At 28.0% G+C, this 19,920-nt stretch overlaps 1 protein-coding gene across 2 annotated transcripts in view; it reads right to left on the reverse strand.

The window, feature by feature from the left end:
- Positions 1-19,920, reverse strand: part of LOC105141455 (calcium permeable stress-gated cation channel 1-like) — a 40,842-nt gene that overhangs the window by 983 nt on the left and 19,939 nt on the right. Inside the window, exons 13-22 of one of the 2 annotated variants that reach the window (XM_011048682.1) lie at positions 16,816-17,719; positions 16,560-16,672; positions 16,357-16,456; positions 16,027-16,159; positions 15,873-15,927; positions 15,078-15,774; positions 14,537-14,866; positions 13,429-13,851; positions 13,272-13,344; positions 13,087-13,172 (exon numbers count right to left, since the gene is read on the reverse strand). In XM_011048682.1, coding sequence (XP_011046984.1) covers positions 13,087-13,172; positions 13,272-13,344; positions 13,429-13,851; positions 14,537-14,866; positions 15,078-15,774; positions 15,873-15,927; positions 16,027-16,159; positions 16,357-16,456; positions 16,560-16,672; positions 16,816-17,719 — 2,914 coding nt within the window. Of the gene's footprint in view, positions 1-13,086; positions 13,173-13,271; positions 13,345-13,428; positions 13,852-14,536; positions 14,867-15,077; positions 15,775-15,872; positions 15,928-16,026; positions 16,160-16,356; positions 16,457-16,559; positions 16,673-16,815; positions 17,720-19,920 lie in introns of those variants that run through there. The other variant, XM_011048683.1, reaches the window with a different exon arrangement.

Here is a 19,920-nt window from a genome sequence, read left to right on the forward strand (position 1 = left end):
GTATTTAAAAGTGTATTTTTATTAAAGTTTTATATCATCATTTTGCACTTGAAGTATCAATAACTCCTTAACTAAAGCATGTTTTATAATAACATATCTAATAATATAAAATACCTTTAATTTGTAGTAAATATTTATTTTAAATGTAGGCCTATCACATAAATGAAATAATTGATTGATAAATTTAAGAACTGAAATTGAAAGGACAAAGAGATGGCTAAACTCCGAAAAGAGATGCCGGTGCAGTCCAAATTGAAACACTGTTCGGTAATTGAATTATATCTGGAGCTGTAAATCTCAAATTTAGGTCCATTTTATATGGATGGAAAAGGTAAAACATAGGCCTACAACTTTTATATGGAGCCTAAGATCTAAAAAGATTATTTTTAAGTTCAAATTGGAGCAACAACAAAGAAGTCTGAATCTGTCTTTCAGCTCAAGCACTATTTAGTGTTTGACCCATATCTGGAGTTCTAAAAGTCCAAATGATCTGAATTTTTTACACAAGACAGTTGAGACAATTATCTACAACTTTCATGTTTTCAAGTGGTTCCAATTTTAATGTTATCAATGATGTTTTGGGCAGACAAGAGAAGATAAGGATTGTCACCAAGTCAAGAGTTGGTCACCCACTTATCAATTAGTCATCAAATCAATAATTCCTAATTTTAGCCTATAAAAGAAGACATTTATCATGCATTTAGGTATCTTGATCTCCAGATCAAGATTATGCCCTTGCTTTTTTTCTTTGTATTTTTTGTAATGTTTATACTTTGTTTTCATTAATATCAAGTTTATGCCTTTCATTTTCTTTTATTTACTTAGTTAACTCTTATCTTATTTATGTTCTTATTTTGTTTATTTATTTTTCTTTCTTTTATTATATCTAACTAAGTTTATTATGTCAAGGTGAAAAGGTTACACTAATGGTGTAAGAATAAGTATAGTGTAAACTTAATATGGACATTAATGTTTGATACTAACATGTTTTGTATTTGTTATCTTGTTCACTCTTTAATACTTTACTTGTTAAATGACTAATCTTGATCTATGTTGTATAACACTTGGTACAACAAATGCTTGACACTTTTATAGCCCATACTGTATGGTATAACCGACACCTGAGCTATGAAAGGAACTTGATTTGTTGTTAACATAAATTATAATCATGAATGCTTGATGAGATTTACAAATATTAGCATTAATTGAATAAGATGACCAATGTAATCATGTTAACAATCTATAATCTAATTGGAACCTCCTTTGTGTGTGGTTTTCAATTGATTTATACTATACTTGTTTGATATACCATTAGTGAATCCTCTAACGTTGATATTTATTGCTATCATTGTTAAATCTTTACGTTAATATTCCATTTCAAAGTTCTCATCTTCATCTTTTTCTTTATTATTATTATTATTATTATTATTATTATTATTATTATTATTATTATTATTATTATATTTGTTGTTATTACTATAATTATTGTTGGTGTTATTGTTATTGTATTATTGTTATTTATAATTTGTATAATTTACCTTCCCGTGGTTCAACCCTGATCTTTTCAGGTTATTTATTATTTCGATACTCCTACACCTGAGAGAAGATATCAATCTTTTAGTCGTGTTAGTATTACAAAGAGATTCAAAAAAGATAAATTACACAGTGACGTAATATTTTTACTACTGAAATGATTGATGGAGTTACTGAAAAAATAATTTTGTTATTAATATTTCATTTATGATTTAGCAATCAACCTACCTTTTTTATTTCTCTTTTTTTATGCATTTTTCTACAACAAAAACCACCTCTAATCTAACCACAATTTAATATTCCACAACAAATCTAACTACAATACACTAAGTTTGTCAACATTCATGTTCTAATTCAAATTTTATTAAGAATTTTTTACTTTAAGTAAGCAAATTTATCTTTTTTTATTTGAACTCAATTTTAAATTATTTTTTTGCATATATATATGTATATATATATATATATATTGTTTGAATATTTACTTATTTTATAGTTTTTTTCTCATATAAATTTGTTGTATGAATTTGTAATTTGTATGTGTTAGGGTTTGTTTTAGATTTTTTAAAATTCATATTTCTTTGTAAGTTGGTAAAACTTATGTTGAATTTTTGATTTCGGTGTTTTGTGATAAAATAAATAATATCTTATTTAACAAGTTTGTTTTATATTTTTTCAATTTTATTGCCGAGTTGAAATTTTTAGTAAATGTGTAGAAATTTAAATTTATATAGATAATTGATAATGAATTAAAAGTAATATTAAAATAGATTGAATAAGTTTGAGTTAAATTAACATTTTTGTAAATTTATTTAATTAATATATGTCATCATTATGATTATTTATGAATGTATAGAAATTCACCTAAGGGTTGTGAATGATCTATTATTGTAGTGGGTTCAAGGTTTTATTAGTTACATACTGTCTAATTCAAAATATAGTAGGGAAATAGGTATTAGATGATCATACAAAAGGTATAAAATAAAAAGTTTCTCAATCTAGATGTTGTAACGATGCATCTTTTATAAAAAAAATCATGGAGAAATACCCGTAGTGATGTGCACACAAAGAATCATATGTTCCTCATGATATTATGATAGAAATGATGGTTGGGTAAACTTTTAGTTCTAGCAATATATATAGAGTTATAGATAACAATGATCAATGTTCAATAATAAATAAAGAACTTAAAGAAAATATGACCTTGTTTTTTGATCTTTTAAAATTTTTTGACAAATCATTATGAGATAGTTGCACAAATTACACTAAATTATCGGTTGTTGCACAAATGTACACCATCAAGTTATATCATAGGTCAAGTAAGATTAGTTGTGACATAATTAATTGTCATAGTAAATTAACCGTGGGAAATTATGTCGTTCAACTTGGTGAGTTAGTTAATCTATATCGAGTTGCTTTGTTTAATGACTTAGAAGAAAATTTAAATTTCACATAATCAAGAATGTTTTTATTGATATTGATGCCAAGGAGTTGAATGATGTTTTGAGTTCCAGTAAATATATTTAGCATGTGATGTTCGTGTGTTTTACGTGACGATCACATTTTAATGTGAAAAATCAAAATCGATGTGTTCACAATTACATTACCATGTATACCGACGACTCTGTTCTGTTCATTTCTGATTAATACTTAAAAATATATTTTTATTAAGATTTTATATTATCATTTTGCACTTGAAGTATCAATAACTCCTTAGCTAAAATATATTTTATAATAATATATCTACTAATATAAGATACCTTTAATTTATGGTAAATTTTAATCTTAAATGCAGGCCTATCACATAAGTCAAGGGATTGATTGATGAGTTTAACTACTGAAATTAAGAAGACAAAAAGAGAGCTAAGCTGAGAAAAGATATGTTGGTTCAGTTCAAACTGGAACACCATTCGGTTATTGGATTATAACTGGAGCTGTAGAACTTGGATTTATGTTTACTTTATATGGATGAAAAATTAAGACATGTGCCTAAAACTTTCATGAAGAGTCCATGATTCAAAAAGATCATTTTCAAGTTCAAATTATAGTAATAACGAAGAAATCCAAATCTGTCTTGCAACCTAGACACTGCTAGTGTTCAGCCCATATATTGAGTTCTAGAAGTTTAAGTGCACTGATTTTTCTTGTTGGAAAGTTGAGATAATTTTTTAGATGAAGACAATCTATTCATTTTGTTTAGACAAGAAGATAAGAATTATCACCAAGTCAAGATATAGTCATCCACTTAACAATTAATCAATAAATCAATAGTTTCAAATTTTGGCCTATAAAAGGAATTTACCATGCATTTAAACATTTTGATTTTCAGATCAAGATTGTGCTCTTTATTTCTTTTTTTTGTATTTTTATAATAATTAAGTTTTATTTTATTTTATATTTTCTTTAATCTCTTGTTTATACTTTTCAATTCCTTTACTAATGTTCTGATATTGTTTATTTATATTTTTCTTTTCTTCATTATGTTTAATTAAGTTTATTGTGTAAATGTGAAAAAGTTACAATAGTATAAACTCAACATGGACGTTAATGTTTGATACTAATATGTTTTGTATTTGTTATCTTATTCACTCTTAATACTTTGCTTGTTAAATGATTAATTTAGAATTATGATGTGTAACACTTGGTACAATAAATATTTGTACTTCATGGCCAACTATATGGTATAACCAACACTTGTGCTATAAAAAAAAACTTGATTTGTTGTTAATATAAGTTATAATCATAAATTTAACAACATTTACAAGTATTAATATTATTGTACAATAAATATTTGATATTTCATGGTCAACTGTATGGTATAACCAACACTTGTACTATAAAAAAAACTTGATTTGTTGCTAATATAAGTTATAATCATGAATCTAATAACATTTACAAGTATTAATATTATTTGAATAAGATGACTAATATAATCATGCTAACAACTTATAATCTGATTGAAATCTTCTTTGTGTGTGGTTTCTAGTTGAATAATAAAAAAATTAAATTATATTGTTTAAAATATAATTAGTGGATCCTCTAACCTTAACATTTATTTTTTTATTATTGTTTAATCATCATATTAATCCTCCTCCTCCCCCCTTCTTTATTATTATTATTTATAATTTATATAATTAACCTTCTTGTGGTTAGACCCCGGTCTTATCAGGTTATTTATTACTTTGACATTCTTATACTTGAAAGAAGATATCAATCTTTTAGACGTGTCAATTTTACATGTGAAGCAGATGGTGAGATTTTTTTTTATTACATCCATTTTTTATTAGTTGTTTTTTATAAATATATTTAATTGATAACATTTGTATCTTACATGTTATGGTTCTTAGACGTGAGTTGAGCCTAATAAAGCTTTTTGTTGAAATACATGTATAGAGTAATCACCACCAAAAAGAGGTGTAGTGGTTCATAAATAGCCTAGCTCAATATTTTATAGTATGTTGATTTTCAACCATTTTTTTCTTAGTTATTATTTTCTTGAATTTGATGAATTTTGTTTCCATGATATATATAACATCATCATTGAAATATTATGATTTGAATATACCACATCAATTTGTAATGCATGGATGATGAGATTTTATTAATAGAATCAATCTTATTAGATTTATTGGAAGGTACATGTAATTAGTATTTAAAAGTATATTTTTATCAAGATTTTATATCATCATATTTTACTTAAAGTATCATTAAATTCCTTAACTTAAACATGTTTTATAATAACAAGTTTGATAATATAAAATATCTTTAATTTATGCTAAATACTCATTTTAAATACAGGTATGTTTCATAATTCAAAAGATTGATGGATTTGTTTAACTATTAAAATTAAGAAAACAAAAAAAAAAAGTTAAGCTTGAAGAAGAGATGATAGTTCAATTTAAACTAGAACACCATTTAATTATTAGATCATAATTGAAATTGTAGAACTTAGATTTAAATCTGCTTTATATGGATGGAAAGTTAAGATATAAGCCTAAAATTTTCATAAGAGTTAAAGATTCAAAACAATAGTTTTCAAACTTAAATTGTAACAACAAAAAATCTATTCAGCCCATATCTCGAGTTCTAGAAGTTTAAATAAGCTCATTCTTGTTTTGTTATAAAGCTGAGACAAATGCCCAGAACTTTTATAAAGACTATCTGTTCAAATTCTGATATTAACAATGACATTTTATTCATACAAGAAGATAATGATTGTCACTAAGTCAAAAGATAACTCACTCACTCAATAATTAATCATTAAATTAATAGTTTCAAATCTTAACTTATAAAAGGAGGCATTTATTATACATTTAAACATCTTGATTTTCAAATTAAGATCTAACTCTTGCTTTTTTTCTTTGTATTTTTAATGTTCAAAGTTTTATTTCATGTTATATTAATCTCTTGTTTATGTTTTTCCTTTCCTTTCCTTTACTTAGTGAATGTATATCATTATTATATTTTTATTTTGTTTATTTATGTTTTTTATCTTCATTATGTTTAGTTAAGTTTATTTTATCACGGTGAAAAAGATACACTAATGGTGTAAGAATAAATATAGAATAAACTCAACATAAATTTTAATATTTGAAACTAACATATTTTGTATTTGTTATTTTACTTGGTCTTAATATCTTACTTGTTAAATGGTTGATATAAATTTGTGTTGTACAACTCTTAGTATAACAAATATTTGATCATTTCATAACTAATTATATGTTATAACTAACACTTCTGTTATAAATGAAACTTGATTTGTTGTTAACATAAGTAATTACCATTAATACCTGATCACATTTACAAGCATTGACATTACTCAAATAAGATAATTAATATAAACTTATTAATAATTTATAATTCGATTAGAACTTGCTTTGTTTATGATTTTTAATTGAATAATAAAAATAGTTTATATTAATTTAAAATACTATTAGTGAATTTTTTAACATTGACAATTCATTTATCTTTGTTTAATCCTCACATTAATCTCAAATGTCAAAGTCCTTTTAAATTCTTTGTTTTATTATATATATTATTTATAATTTATATAGTTGACCTCCCTATGGTTCTACCTCGGTGTTGCCGGGTTATTTATTACCGCAATATTCCTGCACTTGGGATAAAACATCAACTTTTAATCGTGTCAATATACATCTAATAAGAATTAAACCTATGAATTTGCCAATTGATATGTTTAAAATTTCTCATTTTTACTAATTGATGGATTTTTTGACAACTTATTTATTTCTTCCATTTCTTGAAAAAACTAAACAACACAAAACCAAGTCCTCTATAATTAAAAAAAAACATTAATTTTGTTTGGTTTACCTAATTGGTTTTGTGAAATGCTTAACACTAATTTTATGAACATAAAATGATAATGTTAGTAAACATAAAATTTTAGTGGAATCACACGTAGATGTATAGGTTCCAACGAATTTTGCCAATATATCTAGTATAGTAATAATATGGGAGACCAAGTCTTCATAACAATTTTGTTAAGTTGGTAAAGCATGAGCCACTCGAGTCAAAATCTAAATACTTTTGGATCAATTATGCTATTTGAATTATGTTTCTTCATTTCACCTAGAAGAAGTTATAATTACAAACTTAATCTTGGAGGAAAGCACGTGGTAAGCCCATAAAATCATACAAAATATAAGGATACCGAACCTCGAACCTTAAAAATATTATTTGTGTTGTCCACCAACAAGTATATGGTAGAAAATAGGTGTAAAAGAATAAACGAAAAGCTTGTATAAAGTTGGAATCATATCTAAAAAATATAACTCTAATTTTATATAAATATTGATATCATATAATAAACTTTATTGAATCCTAATATAAACTAAACTCGTCTTTAATTAATATTCAAGTGAATCTCAAGCTAATATGTGACTTCTAATTAGTTATTTCATTAAGGACTTGCACTTTAAATAGAATTAAGTTTTCTAGTTCTTGGTGCGCATTCAAACTCTTGTAATCGATCGCTTTCCCATGATCAATCATAACTCTTGGTTGCTTGGTTAGCTAGTCAATTGTTTCTTTAATCCTCTTCATTGAACAAGACTCTTTCAACGTAGTCAATTTCATTGTACTTGATTGATTTTGGCTTCTCTTGTTTTATCGTAAACAATTATTGTTTTTGTATGATTGACACAAGCAAATATTTATTATTGGTGTAAAAAGATAAGTATTGGATCATTACAATATGGAGTTTGGAGTGGAGAAAAAAAAATCATATACCAAGAGTTTTTTTGACATGAGCTGGAATGAAAAATAATAGGTTTGTTACAAGTCAAAACCCTTAAAAAAACACAATAAATAGGGGAAGACTCCTAAAATACTTAATTTTTATTTATAAAAGTTTTCACTTGCTAAAAGACTATTACAATCCCTTATAAAGAAAAAACTAGGAAATCCTAGTAAAACTGAATTGACAAAAATAAAAAAAACTATTCCCTTCAAATAGATTTTAAAAAAAGCATGATAATACACATGAAAAAAAAATAAAAAAAACCATAAAATTAAGGAATATATTTATTTTCCCAAAAAAGCTCATCATCAATCTCCTCGATATTGAACTTGTCCTAAGTTCATACCCTAGTCACAAACTATAATCAACCATGAATATTTTTATGAACATTCTTTTATGTGTGATCCATTTCATTGTGTTCCTAACATCTTAGCATCAATCTCATAGATATTCAATCAAAAGTTTCCAACTAGTTACGTGCTCAACCTTTTCATTAGAAACATCATATCTATTAACAACATACTCAAACTCCGTAACAATAAAACCAATCTTGGAGTTAAAAGAAGATTTGAAAATCCTCTTCATTATTTTAACCTTATCAATTCCAAAATCCATATCCTTCGCAATGTGATTCATCAAAAATCACTTCTATAATCACATCTAATTTGGTTTCTTATTATAATTATCATAAACCAAGAAAATTACATCTAGTTCTTCTACTTCAACATCATCTTCATCATCCTTGTCAAAATTTAGTGTTGATTTAAAAAAAAGAACTAGAATCATTAAAATCTTTTATTTCCTAATGAAGAAATTGTTTCCTCTGCTCATTTTTTTAAAACAAGTTCTCAAAATTAACCATAAATATGTGATTAATCTTCTCACAACCTCCCAAGCTTCTCACCTTTGCAAACTTACAGGTTAATTTTACAATCTATCTCTACATATCTTTTATACCAGTTCTTTGACATTTCTTTTCAATTTTGCAATTTGTCTCTATAAGTCTTCTATCACTAGCTCTTGAACGTGTATTTCTCGAGGGAAACCTCTCATCCCTTTATAAACAAACAAGTCCTACTTTGCGACCTCTTCTAGTTATGGTTATTCAATAACATATAACAATTAATCACCAAGAATTATTGAGCTCTTATAAACATATAACAATTAATCACCAAAAATTATTAAGCTCTTATAAACGTGCTTTATGACTTCTAACCAAAACCATCAAAAATCATTAAACTTTGACACTAGCTGATATAGATAGAAACACAAACAAGAAGATAACAAGCTAGAAAAAGAGAATTGAAGTTGAATAGGGTTATCACATAGAACCCTAATTCATTATTTTATTCAAAAAATAAAAAAGTGATATATTTTGCTAAAATACAAGCTAAATAATTTTATTTATACTAGTTTTAAGCCTACCTTAAAAGGGAAAAGAATCTCATTCAACAATTATTGAGTTATTTTAAGGATTCCTAAACTAAGAAAAAAATTTATCAATTTCAATATTTGATTTCCTAAACTAAATAGAAAAAAATAAATTATAAAGGAAATTACTTTCCAAAACTAAATAGGAAATAATTAAGTCTGCCTTAAATAGGAAAAAAAATCTCAATCCATAATTAATGGATTCTTAAACCAAGAAAAGAAAAATTAAATTATAAATTTCAATATTTTATTTTCTAAACTAAATAGAAAGAAAATAAAAACATCAAAAACATTTTTTTCTTAAAAATCCTACTGCATCATTGTCTTTCTATTGTTGTATCGTTGTTGGTTAGATTGACACGGTTTTGTTCTTCTGTCCAGCCAAGGAAAGATCGACAGGGTAAGGCATACTTTATTTTCATGTTTGGAATAATATTTGAATATGTTTTAAAAACATATTTTATAAAATATTAAATTAATATTTTTTTTAAATGTCAATATAAAAAATTTAAAAACAAATTATTTTAAAATATTTTTATATAAAAAAAAACACATTACAACATGATAACACAATCATGGCGTAACATATTCAGACTTTAATTTGCGGGACATAAAATAGAGGGGCCCACAATTCAATGGCGGTGATTACTTTGTCTCATCACTCTAGCAGCGGTTAATGTGAGATAACACTTTTACTTTGTACAAAAAGAAAGGGCAAATTAGTTTCGCATGATATAGATTATATTGTGAAAATTGATTTAATGTAACTTGTAAAAAAAAAATGTTAAAAATATAATTTGATTAAAAAATATAAAAAATAATTTTTTAATATTAAAATAAAAATATATTGAATTAACTTAAATTAATATTAGTTAAAATTTTAAATTCATCAATCATGAGACTAATAACCCCGTAAAAAAATTAAAATAAATTATATTACTTAATTCTCAATAAATCTAATATTGAATCATAAAATTAAAAAATAAATCAATTAAAAAAAATCTAAAAAGCAACTCGAGTTAACATATCAAACCCACAACTCAAATTATAAGACTGAGATAACCCCATGAAAAACAAATTAATACAAATTATAAATTTTAATCCTCAATCAGCTCAATATTGGAGGATATGATTAAAAAATCAATTAAAAATAATATAAAAATAATTCATATTAATTAATTAAACCTATGATTTAAGTTATTAGATCGATACACTCTCATAAAAAATTAAAAAGTAACATGATTTAACATAGACCAACCTACCATATCTATGACTTTTATCATGGGATTGAAATAGTTTTGTAAAAAATAAATCAAAATAAATTATAAAACTTATTTTTTAAACGCATTTGTCAGACCTAATATTGGATGATGAAATTTGTAAAAACATTAATTAAAAAAACAAGTTAAGTCAACCTAGATTAACCTACTAAATACCGGGTCATGAAATTGCCATAACATAATAAAAAAAAACTAATAAATCATAAAACTTAATTCATAATCAAAGAGAATACTAAATAATGAAATTAAAAAAAATCAATTAGAAAAACAAAACACAAAACTGAGTCCATTGAGTTAACCAATTAAACCTGTAATCCGAGTCATAAGATAAAGATAACCTAATAAAAAACAAATCCAATATTGAAAGACTCGTGGTCATTAAAAAATTCAATTCAATAAAATCGATAAAAGAGTGAGAAACTCTTATAAAAAAAATAAAAACAAATGACCTAATTTAACTAAGGTTAAATATACCAAAACTTATGACCTTGATCATAAAAGTAAGATTTTCAATAGAAAGCAAATTAAAACATATTATAAAATTCAATTCTCAACTTTCCTATTATTGAATAATGAAATTTTTTTAAAAATCAATTAAAAACAACACAAAAAACAATTTAAGTCAATTTAAATTAATCCATTAAGTACTATTCTTATGGCATAAAGTTGAAATAACATAATAGAAAGTAACAAAATAAATCACAAAGCCTAATTCTTAATTAACTCAATATTAACATATGAAATTTCAAAAGAAAAGTTAATTAAAAAAATTGACTAATGAAGAGTAATAACTCAATAAAAAAACAAATCTAATATTAAAAAGTAAAATAAAAAAAATTAATTGAAAAAATAAAATCAAAACAAAGAATAAAAAAAAAAGAAATCAATACATTATAACAATAAATAACTCTTTGTGAGGGGGTACAATATAACCCCCTTCTTTTTTAGTTTATATTTAGAGTATTGATGCGCACTACGATGTCAGTTATGTCAAATCTTTCTTGAACAACAACACATATTTAGATGTTAATAAAAAATTTCTAATCATGTGAATGTTGACCCAATGTAAATTGATTGACTTGACATGTCCACAAAAAAACTTATACAACCCATAAAAACATTGTTTAACCAAAAAAAAAATTAAGATGACATCCTTTTTTAATATTAAAATAACAACATAATGTATTAACTTGAGTCAACTCAGTTTAAGATGTCAAATCAGCGACCTAAGTTATGAAACTATAATAATTTCATAGAAAGTAAATCAAAACAAATTATTAAGTTTAATTATCAATTAACCCAATGTTGAAAGATGATTTTAAAAAGAAAAAAAAACCATTAAAAATGACCTAAAAACCATAAGTTAACATATCAAACCCATGACTCAAGTAAAAAAACTAATATAACCTCATGGAAAACAAATCAAAACAAATTACAAATTTCAATCCCTAATTAGCTCAATATTAAAAGATAAAATTAAAATTAAAAATAAAAAATAACCTAAGTTAATTCGCTAAACTCATTACTTGAGTAATCAATTTGAAATAACTTAATAGAATGAAAAATAAAAATTGATTTAACTAAGATTGATTAAATCCACAACTTTGATTATCCACAACTTTAGTTATGAGACTTAGAACACCAAAAATAAATCAAAGCAAATTATAAAATTTAATTCTTAATCAGTTATGTTGGAGCAATTATTGAATCATAAAATTTATATCAATTTTAATTAAAAAATAACATAAAAATAAGTGAAGTCAAATTGAGTTACCCATTAAACATTATGCCCAGGTCATTAGATCAGAATAACCTAATAAAAAGTAAACCAAAACAAATCATGAAGTTTAATTTTTAATTAAACACAATATTAAATGATGAAATTGAAAAAAAAAATCGATTAAAAAACACTAAGTCAATTAGGTTAATCAACAAAACTTGTGACTTAGGTTATAAAATAAGAATAACTAAAAAAAAAATCCAACGTTGAAAAAACCATAATTCAAATCATGAAACTGAGATAATTTCTTAAAAAAAAAATAAAAAAATGACTTGATTTAACTATAGTTAAATATACCAAAACCCATAACTTTGATCAAAAGAACAAAATATCCTCACCGAAAGCAAATTAAATTAGATTATAAAATTTAATTCTTAACTGACTCAATGTTGGATAATGAAATTGAAAAAAATAAATTATAAAAAACACAAAAACCAACTTGTATCAACTCAAATTAATTCATTAAGTATTATTCCTAAGTCAACAAGATGAAATAATATAATAGAAAATAAACAAAATAAAGTTTAATTCTCAATCAACTTAATATTAAATTATAAAATTAAAAAAATAATTAAAAAAATTCAAGCCAATTAAATTAACCTATCAAATTTAGAATCTATATTATAAAAATACGATAACTCAATAAAAAAACAAATCTTATATTAAAAAAAAATGAAAACAAAACACCACTCGAATGAATATAATGTTGCAAGAAGAGGGATAGTAAAACCATTTCTTTTTTAGTTTATAGTTAATAACAAAACCTTTACATGTTTGAAGAAGGAAAATGGAGTCTAAGGACGCACCTGAAGATTCCTAACTTGGTGTGGGCATCCAGCGGGTATAAAAACAGCCTCTCCAACTCTTTGTTCAAATGTCCAGGCTTCAACTCCTGGCGTGTAAACGAATCAAAGTGATTAACAAACCATACAGAATACATTGGACCTAAAACGTCAAAAGCAAATAAAACCAGTGTTTTACAATTACTCACCGAATTCCTCCTTCAATTTCCTTTTATGCTCCAAATTTAAATAGAAACATTGGTCATGAATTGGATGATCGACCTACTTGTAACCAGTTAATTTTTGGTACAATGACAACGAACAAGGCTGAAAAAAAAAAAGACAAGAGAGAACCATAGAATATACCTGTTCTACGGGGGCACAGAAAGTGTGCCTGAATTCTTTGAAGTGCTTTCTAAGATATTCCTCTAACTTGGGAACATCCTCCCTCCTGAAAATGTCCCACAAAGCGCTACCACCTGCTGTGTCCGCTGTCTCCCCTTCTGTGGGTAAACCAGAAAGTGCAGCTCCTCTGAACACATCTTCAGAGTTCTTTAGTTCTTCATTAATTTCAGAGGGCTGCGGCTGTGGCCCTCTAATTTCTGAGACATCAATCTCTTCTTTCAAACTATCATTTCCCTGATCAAGTTCAATGTGAGGATTGTCTACCTTGTCATTTTCTAAATGTTCCTTCTCATCCTGTTCCCTGTGCTTCATTTTCAACTGCTCAATGGCAGAGCGTTGTGCTTCACTTAATAGTACATCGGCAGTTTGTGTCAAAATATTCACCTGCATCAGAGAACAATTTTCCCTTAATTAGAAAAAAAAAAAGTATGACAAGAAATCAACAAGTATAAATGATGTCTTATGAACAATCACTGCATTCCAAGTTCTGGCCTCTTGAATGCCAAGCACCTTCAGAGCTCAAAGCTTGCTCCAGTAAAACTCTAAATTGCTGCCCATTATGCAAATTTGGAACACAAATTCATAGAAAGTTGGTATGAAAATTGAAAGGGAATATTTTTGTTCGATAATAGACATTTGAGACATCAGCACAGAAATGCAATTCAAAGCACAATATTGCAATAGAGATACGAATCACTTTAGCTGATGCACACAAAAGTCAAATACTTGGACCGTCAGCTTTCTTTGCCTAATAAAGAACCCGATGCTCCCAAGTAAACAGCACATTCTACAACCAAAAGGCAAATTCTGCTATGTCATCTTAAACTGAAAGGAATATAATATAATTTAAACCGGCAAACCTATCGATTCCTGTGATTTATGTGATAAGAGGACAAATTTGCTTGGAACTGTAGGAGCCCACTTAAATTTATTCTTGGACACCAGGATGCATATACTCAACAGAAATTTGAGATTAGATAAATAACAGTTTTTGGCACACGGAATTGCTCACCATTCAAATAACCATCTTTTACTACACGAAATAAATTGTACACAAAATAAAATGTACCGCATCTGCCATATCACAGTGAAGCTTGGTCACCGAGTCCCCTCTTCCAAGCTCTTCTCTTGTACCATATGCAATATAAGTTTTTGGACCCAAGTCTGGTTTCAGCTTTTCTTCAGGAAACTTCGCAGCAACATTCAGGATTCCAGCATTTGGATCACTGTATTCTTGAAATGGCAGTGCTCTGATAAACTCATCACAATGGCGTGGCAAAAGTTTTTCAAATTTATCACATGGAGGCCAGTCCTTCAGCTTAAGCATCTCAGGCCAAAAGTTATGATATGTTCTCCCTTCCATATAGCCTTTAAAAAACTGTCGGGTATTAATCTCCACCTGAATATTCTTACAAAGTCAGCATTCTGTGAGTTAATGTAAAATATAACAAGTTTAGAGTAAGAAATTCAGAAAGTATATGAGCAGAACATATTTCTTTTCCATCACTCATAAAGCAAAACAGATGATTTTGCTCATTCTGTCATCCAAATGGCTTTGACAAGTGTTCCTGGCTGAAAAATAAGTGCAGGGAAGGATGGTGGAGCTAAACCTCGCAACATGCCAAACAATCAATAGCCTTCACTTCAGACATCTTTGAACTAATATCTGAATCCACATTTTCACATAGTGCACGCCACATGACCATCGGCTCCCAGCTCAGATGAGTTGTCTCCTCAAGAACATCACAAACTATAACTGGCTCACCTTTAGCCCAGTGCTTTTGGAAGTGAAAAAGTTTTTCATCCTCAAGAATATCCTTTGAAGCAGGACAATACAAGTAATTGTCCTCAGATCCTTCCCTGAAAGCTGCTCTTCTTAACAGTCCTTTCCCTGTTTCATTGCACTTGCACATCAAACTTGCCTGTTCAGTGCCACAAATTTCCAATAATTCTGCTGCCTTCCTTTTCAACTCTGCAACCTGTCTTGGCGGAAGGATATGCTTTAGCTCCAATGCACAATCACCACAACCACCCATTTCATTTGACGGGCAAGAAATGCTACCATCTTCATTGGCATTCCATGATAGAACTAGAGGCTCAATGTGATCATAAGGATTTTGGGAATGACAAGGTTGTGGATCTCCACCATGCATATAACCAGAGCCTCTATCAACATACCAAAACTTCTTTTCAGCACGTCTTGAAAGGCTTCCCTTACGAATCTCTCGACAACAACTAAGGCACAGTTCATAAGAACATTTTGGACAGCTGCGGTGAAAGTCAATGATAGAAGTGGCGCAGTGATTGCTGCTCCACAATCCCGAAAAGAAATGCAGTGAATGAACTTTAATTGAGTGACTAAAATCAAAAGGTAATTACTTGTTCAGTGGAGAGAAGGAGCGTACCAATATACACGCTCATCACTGTAGCAAAAGTTCTCAGCTATATCAAATGGGCAGCCTGGTTGCCACAAGCACATCAAAAAGCTATCAGCAAAAAGAAGTTTAACAGAAGAACTCATTTGATCACATCAAATTCTGTCATGGAAACAGAGGATACCTCGAATGCCGGCCTCAATCTGCATTTCTTCAGTTTGTTCATCACAGATTTGTTCCAGAAAAGGAAGCAACAACTTGATCATATAATGCAGATGCTGAACCTTTTCACTGTTGGTGATATCCCTTTTTGATGTCTGGAGACAAGAAACATGATGGACTACTTAGGAACGAGTGAAAAACATCCAACGTAACTTTCAGCAATAAAAATACTCCTCCAACTGCTGATATGTCAAGTATTTAACATGATGCAGCTTTCACTTCTTTTTCTTCTTTTTAACTTTAAATATCCTCACAGATCACAAGCAAAGAGGGACATGAGCACAGGACCAACCTTAATCAACCCGCTTGAGTGCAAACACACATTGCAATTGCATTTTTTACGACAAAATGGGCATCGTTTTGCAAATTGCCCTTCTGTCATCTCAGGATACCTATATACACCAAATGAGATAATATAAGAAACAAAAGGATATCTAAGTTCATCTAGACAAAACAAATCACGTTGGATAATTGGTTTGTCATTAGAAAATTTACCATTGTTTGATGCACTGTACGCAGTACACTCTATTACATTTCTTACAAAGGACAACGACTATTCTTTCTTTTTTCATGCACTGGTGACATCTTTCGATATCTTGTCCTTTGACCTGTTTGAAGCAAGAAAAGTCAGCATCATTCAGCTACAAAAATGAAATGCAGTATAACAGGGGCCACTCTCTCCAACAGATGGCTACAGAAAGTATAACTCAATGCAGCACCAAAACAAACTGAAAGGGATGCGATGTGATACCTTCACATTTCTCACTGCAGACACACCATTGCAATAACCATCACGTTTTGAAACTGATGAGCTAGAAGAAGCTGATGATGAAGAAGAAGATGAGGAAGAATTCACAGAACCTATATTTTTCTCTCTGGCCTCCTTCAGACTTCTCTCATTTATATCCTTACTTGAATTCCTAGTTCGTTTTCTCTCTCTCATTTTTACAACACAAATTGCTTCTAACAGATCCTCTTCTGAATCACCCTCAAAATCTACACCTACAGAACTACTTCTACTACGCTTGTTTAAACCGCTCTGCTGCCCCTTCTGGACCACATTACTCTGCAAAAACTCAGATACCGTAACTGGCTTCACTTTTTTAGATGAAGATTTTCTCCTCACTCGCGGTGACCACTCGTCATCACTCTTCAACAACTCAATTTCTGAAGCTGACTTAATTTTCTTAGATGAGGTTTCAAATCTCATTGGAGGCAACTTACCACCACTCTCCGAAAATCCAACATCTGGAGCTAACATAATTTTCTTGGATGAAGCTTTCCTTCTTGTTCCCATGCGCCGTTGATCATCACTTCTCAACAATTCAATTTCTGATGCTGCCTTAATTTTCTTAGTTGAAGCTTTCCTTCTTGTTCCTGAACACCACTGATCATCATTTTTCAAAGATTCAATTTCAGAGGCTGCCTTAATTTTCTCATATGAAGCTTTCCATCTTGCTCCCAGAAACTGCTCATCATCAGTTTTTGACAATTCAATTTCTGGGGGTGCCTTAATTTGCTCAGACAAAGTTTTCCTTATTTCCGAGGGCGAGCACTGGTGATCACTCTCTGAAAGATCACTTTCTGGGGCTAATATCAATTTCCTATTCAAAGCCTTCTTTCTCCTTCGGGGCGACCAGTCATCATCATCATCACTGTCTGATGACAATTGAATTACCTCCACTTTCTTACATGAAATCTTCCTTCTCGCCTTCGATGCTACTACCTCGTTGAATCTATTTTCCTTACTTCTTTCCCTTGTTTCACGGCATGAAAACTTCAAACCAGCTCCTTGAAATCTCCTAATTTTATTACCACCACCCCTATTAATCCGAGAATTAGCAATCATAGCAGCCATTGTCTGTCACTGCACAATATCAAACATAAAAAACCATCAACCTTTAACCTAGCACATCTTGGCAATCACAGCAGCCATTGTCTGTCACTGCTAACAATATCAAACACACATAGCCATCAACCTTTAACCAAGCACCAGTGCCAAAATCTAAACATCTCACTTCTTTTCACATTAAACAAAAACCCCATCAAAAGAAAACAATCCCCACATTGCAAAAATTAAAACTTTTCTATCGTTTTTTATCACACACACAAAATTAACTATGAACAAAAAGAAAAAGAAAGAACTGGGCCAAATTCACAGTAACAGACAGAAATAAAAAGCAGCTGCATTGACTTGACTTGGAGTCAAGTCAGCTAAAACATCATAAAAAACAAAACCCCATAAACAAAAACATTAAAAAAATTAAATATTAGTAAAACTGATATCATAGAAACACAAAATTGCATAAGCAAACATAAATTCAATCAAAACCCATGATTAATCTAATGCAATAAAAAAAATTAAATATCCATAATTCTCTGATTAGCAGAAAACCAGCCATGCAAACCATAGAAACACATAGAAATTTTGAAACTAACCTGATCAGAAGTAAAACATAAAAAAGATGATGACTTTAATATTGTTAGGTGAATGTGTTAGAGAACGAGAGTGTTTGGTAGGAGGGAGAGGTAAACAATGTGAATTTTTTTTATATATATAGGGGTGATCAAGATGTAGGGGTGATCAAGATGAAGACAAGAAGAGAAGCAAATCTCTGACTTTAAAGAAAACGACAAAAAAAAACCCATTGATTCTTTCTCAATTCTGTTAACGCACACTGTTTTTGTCTATTTCCTTTTCATTTTTCTTTCTTGACTTGACTTCACTTTTTAGGACCTCTAATACCTAATAAATAAATAATAAGAATATATTTGATTAAATTGAAGCATTTTTATATGTTTCTTTAATGTTATCAAATATCAAAATAATTCAAAATAAACTACAAAAATATAATACAAACTTACTTTGAAATTTTTGTAAACAAAAAAAATAGTGTAAATATAATACCAAACAATGTTTTAATATATGATTAAAAGTGATGAAATTGTTTATAATTGTTTGTGTTCTACGTTCATGTTGGATGAGATTTTGGTAATAAAGATTAGAAGGGGAGATGGACTTTTTGAGGTTTTTCATAGTTTTGGGTAATTTTGCATCAGATTTTCCTTTTCTGAATTGAATTACTATTATATAAGGTAAGTCCACTAATGCAAAGGGGAGGTAATGAAAATGTGAGGGATTGTATTTATACAAATTTTCTAATCTAGGTATTTCTACTTTTGTTATTTTTTTAATTAAAATCTGAATCTATATACCACATTATTTATTTATTTTTATTTTCAATTAAATATTTTATTTGTAATTCAATTTTTTAGTTAAGCTATGTTTTGATTTAACCATAATTTTAAAAATATTTAGTATTTTTTGTTATGGTGGCATTGTATTTTTTTAAAAAAATTATTTTTATTTTAAATTAAGATTTTTTGTGTTTTTTGAATTTTTTTGGTGTGTTGATATCAAAACTAAATTTTTAAAAATAAAATAAATATTATTTTAATATATTTTTAAACTAAAAAATACTTTAAAAAACAAAAACAAACCTTAAAACAATATCTAAGGCTATCTTAGTTAGCTACACCACAATTTTTTGTATGGATATCACTAGAAATCTTCTCTTGAAAATTTAGTTAAGAATCAATTTTTGTTATTATTTAATTTTAATTTGAATCTATATATAGTTTTTTTCTTTTCAATTAAATATTTTATTTGTACTTCAAATTTTTTGATTAAGGGTTCATGTAGTGAATTGCTGTTGAAGTTTCATTGTGCTTCCGCATAATTTTCTTGCATGGGTTACACTTGAATTTTTTTAAAAAATTTATTAAGAAAACTCGATAATTTATAGTTTTTTTTTAATCTGTATTTTTAAATTATAAATATAAAAATTACCATAAT

The sequence above is a fragment of the Populus euphratica genome, unplaced genomic scaffold (assembly GCF_000495115.2).
Source record: "Populus euphratica unplaced genomic scaffold, PopEup_1.0 scaffold119.1, whole genome shotgun sequence".
Taxonomy (NCBI): domain Eukaryota; kingdom Viridiplantae; phylum Streptophyta; class Magnoliopsida; order Malpighiales; family Salicaceae; genus Populus; species Populus euphratica.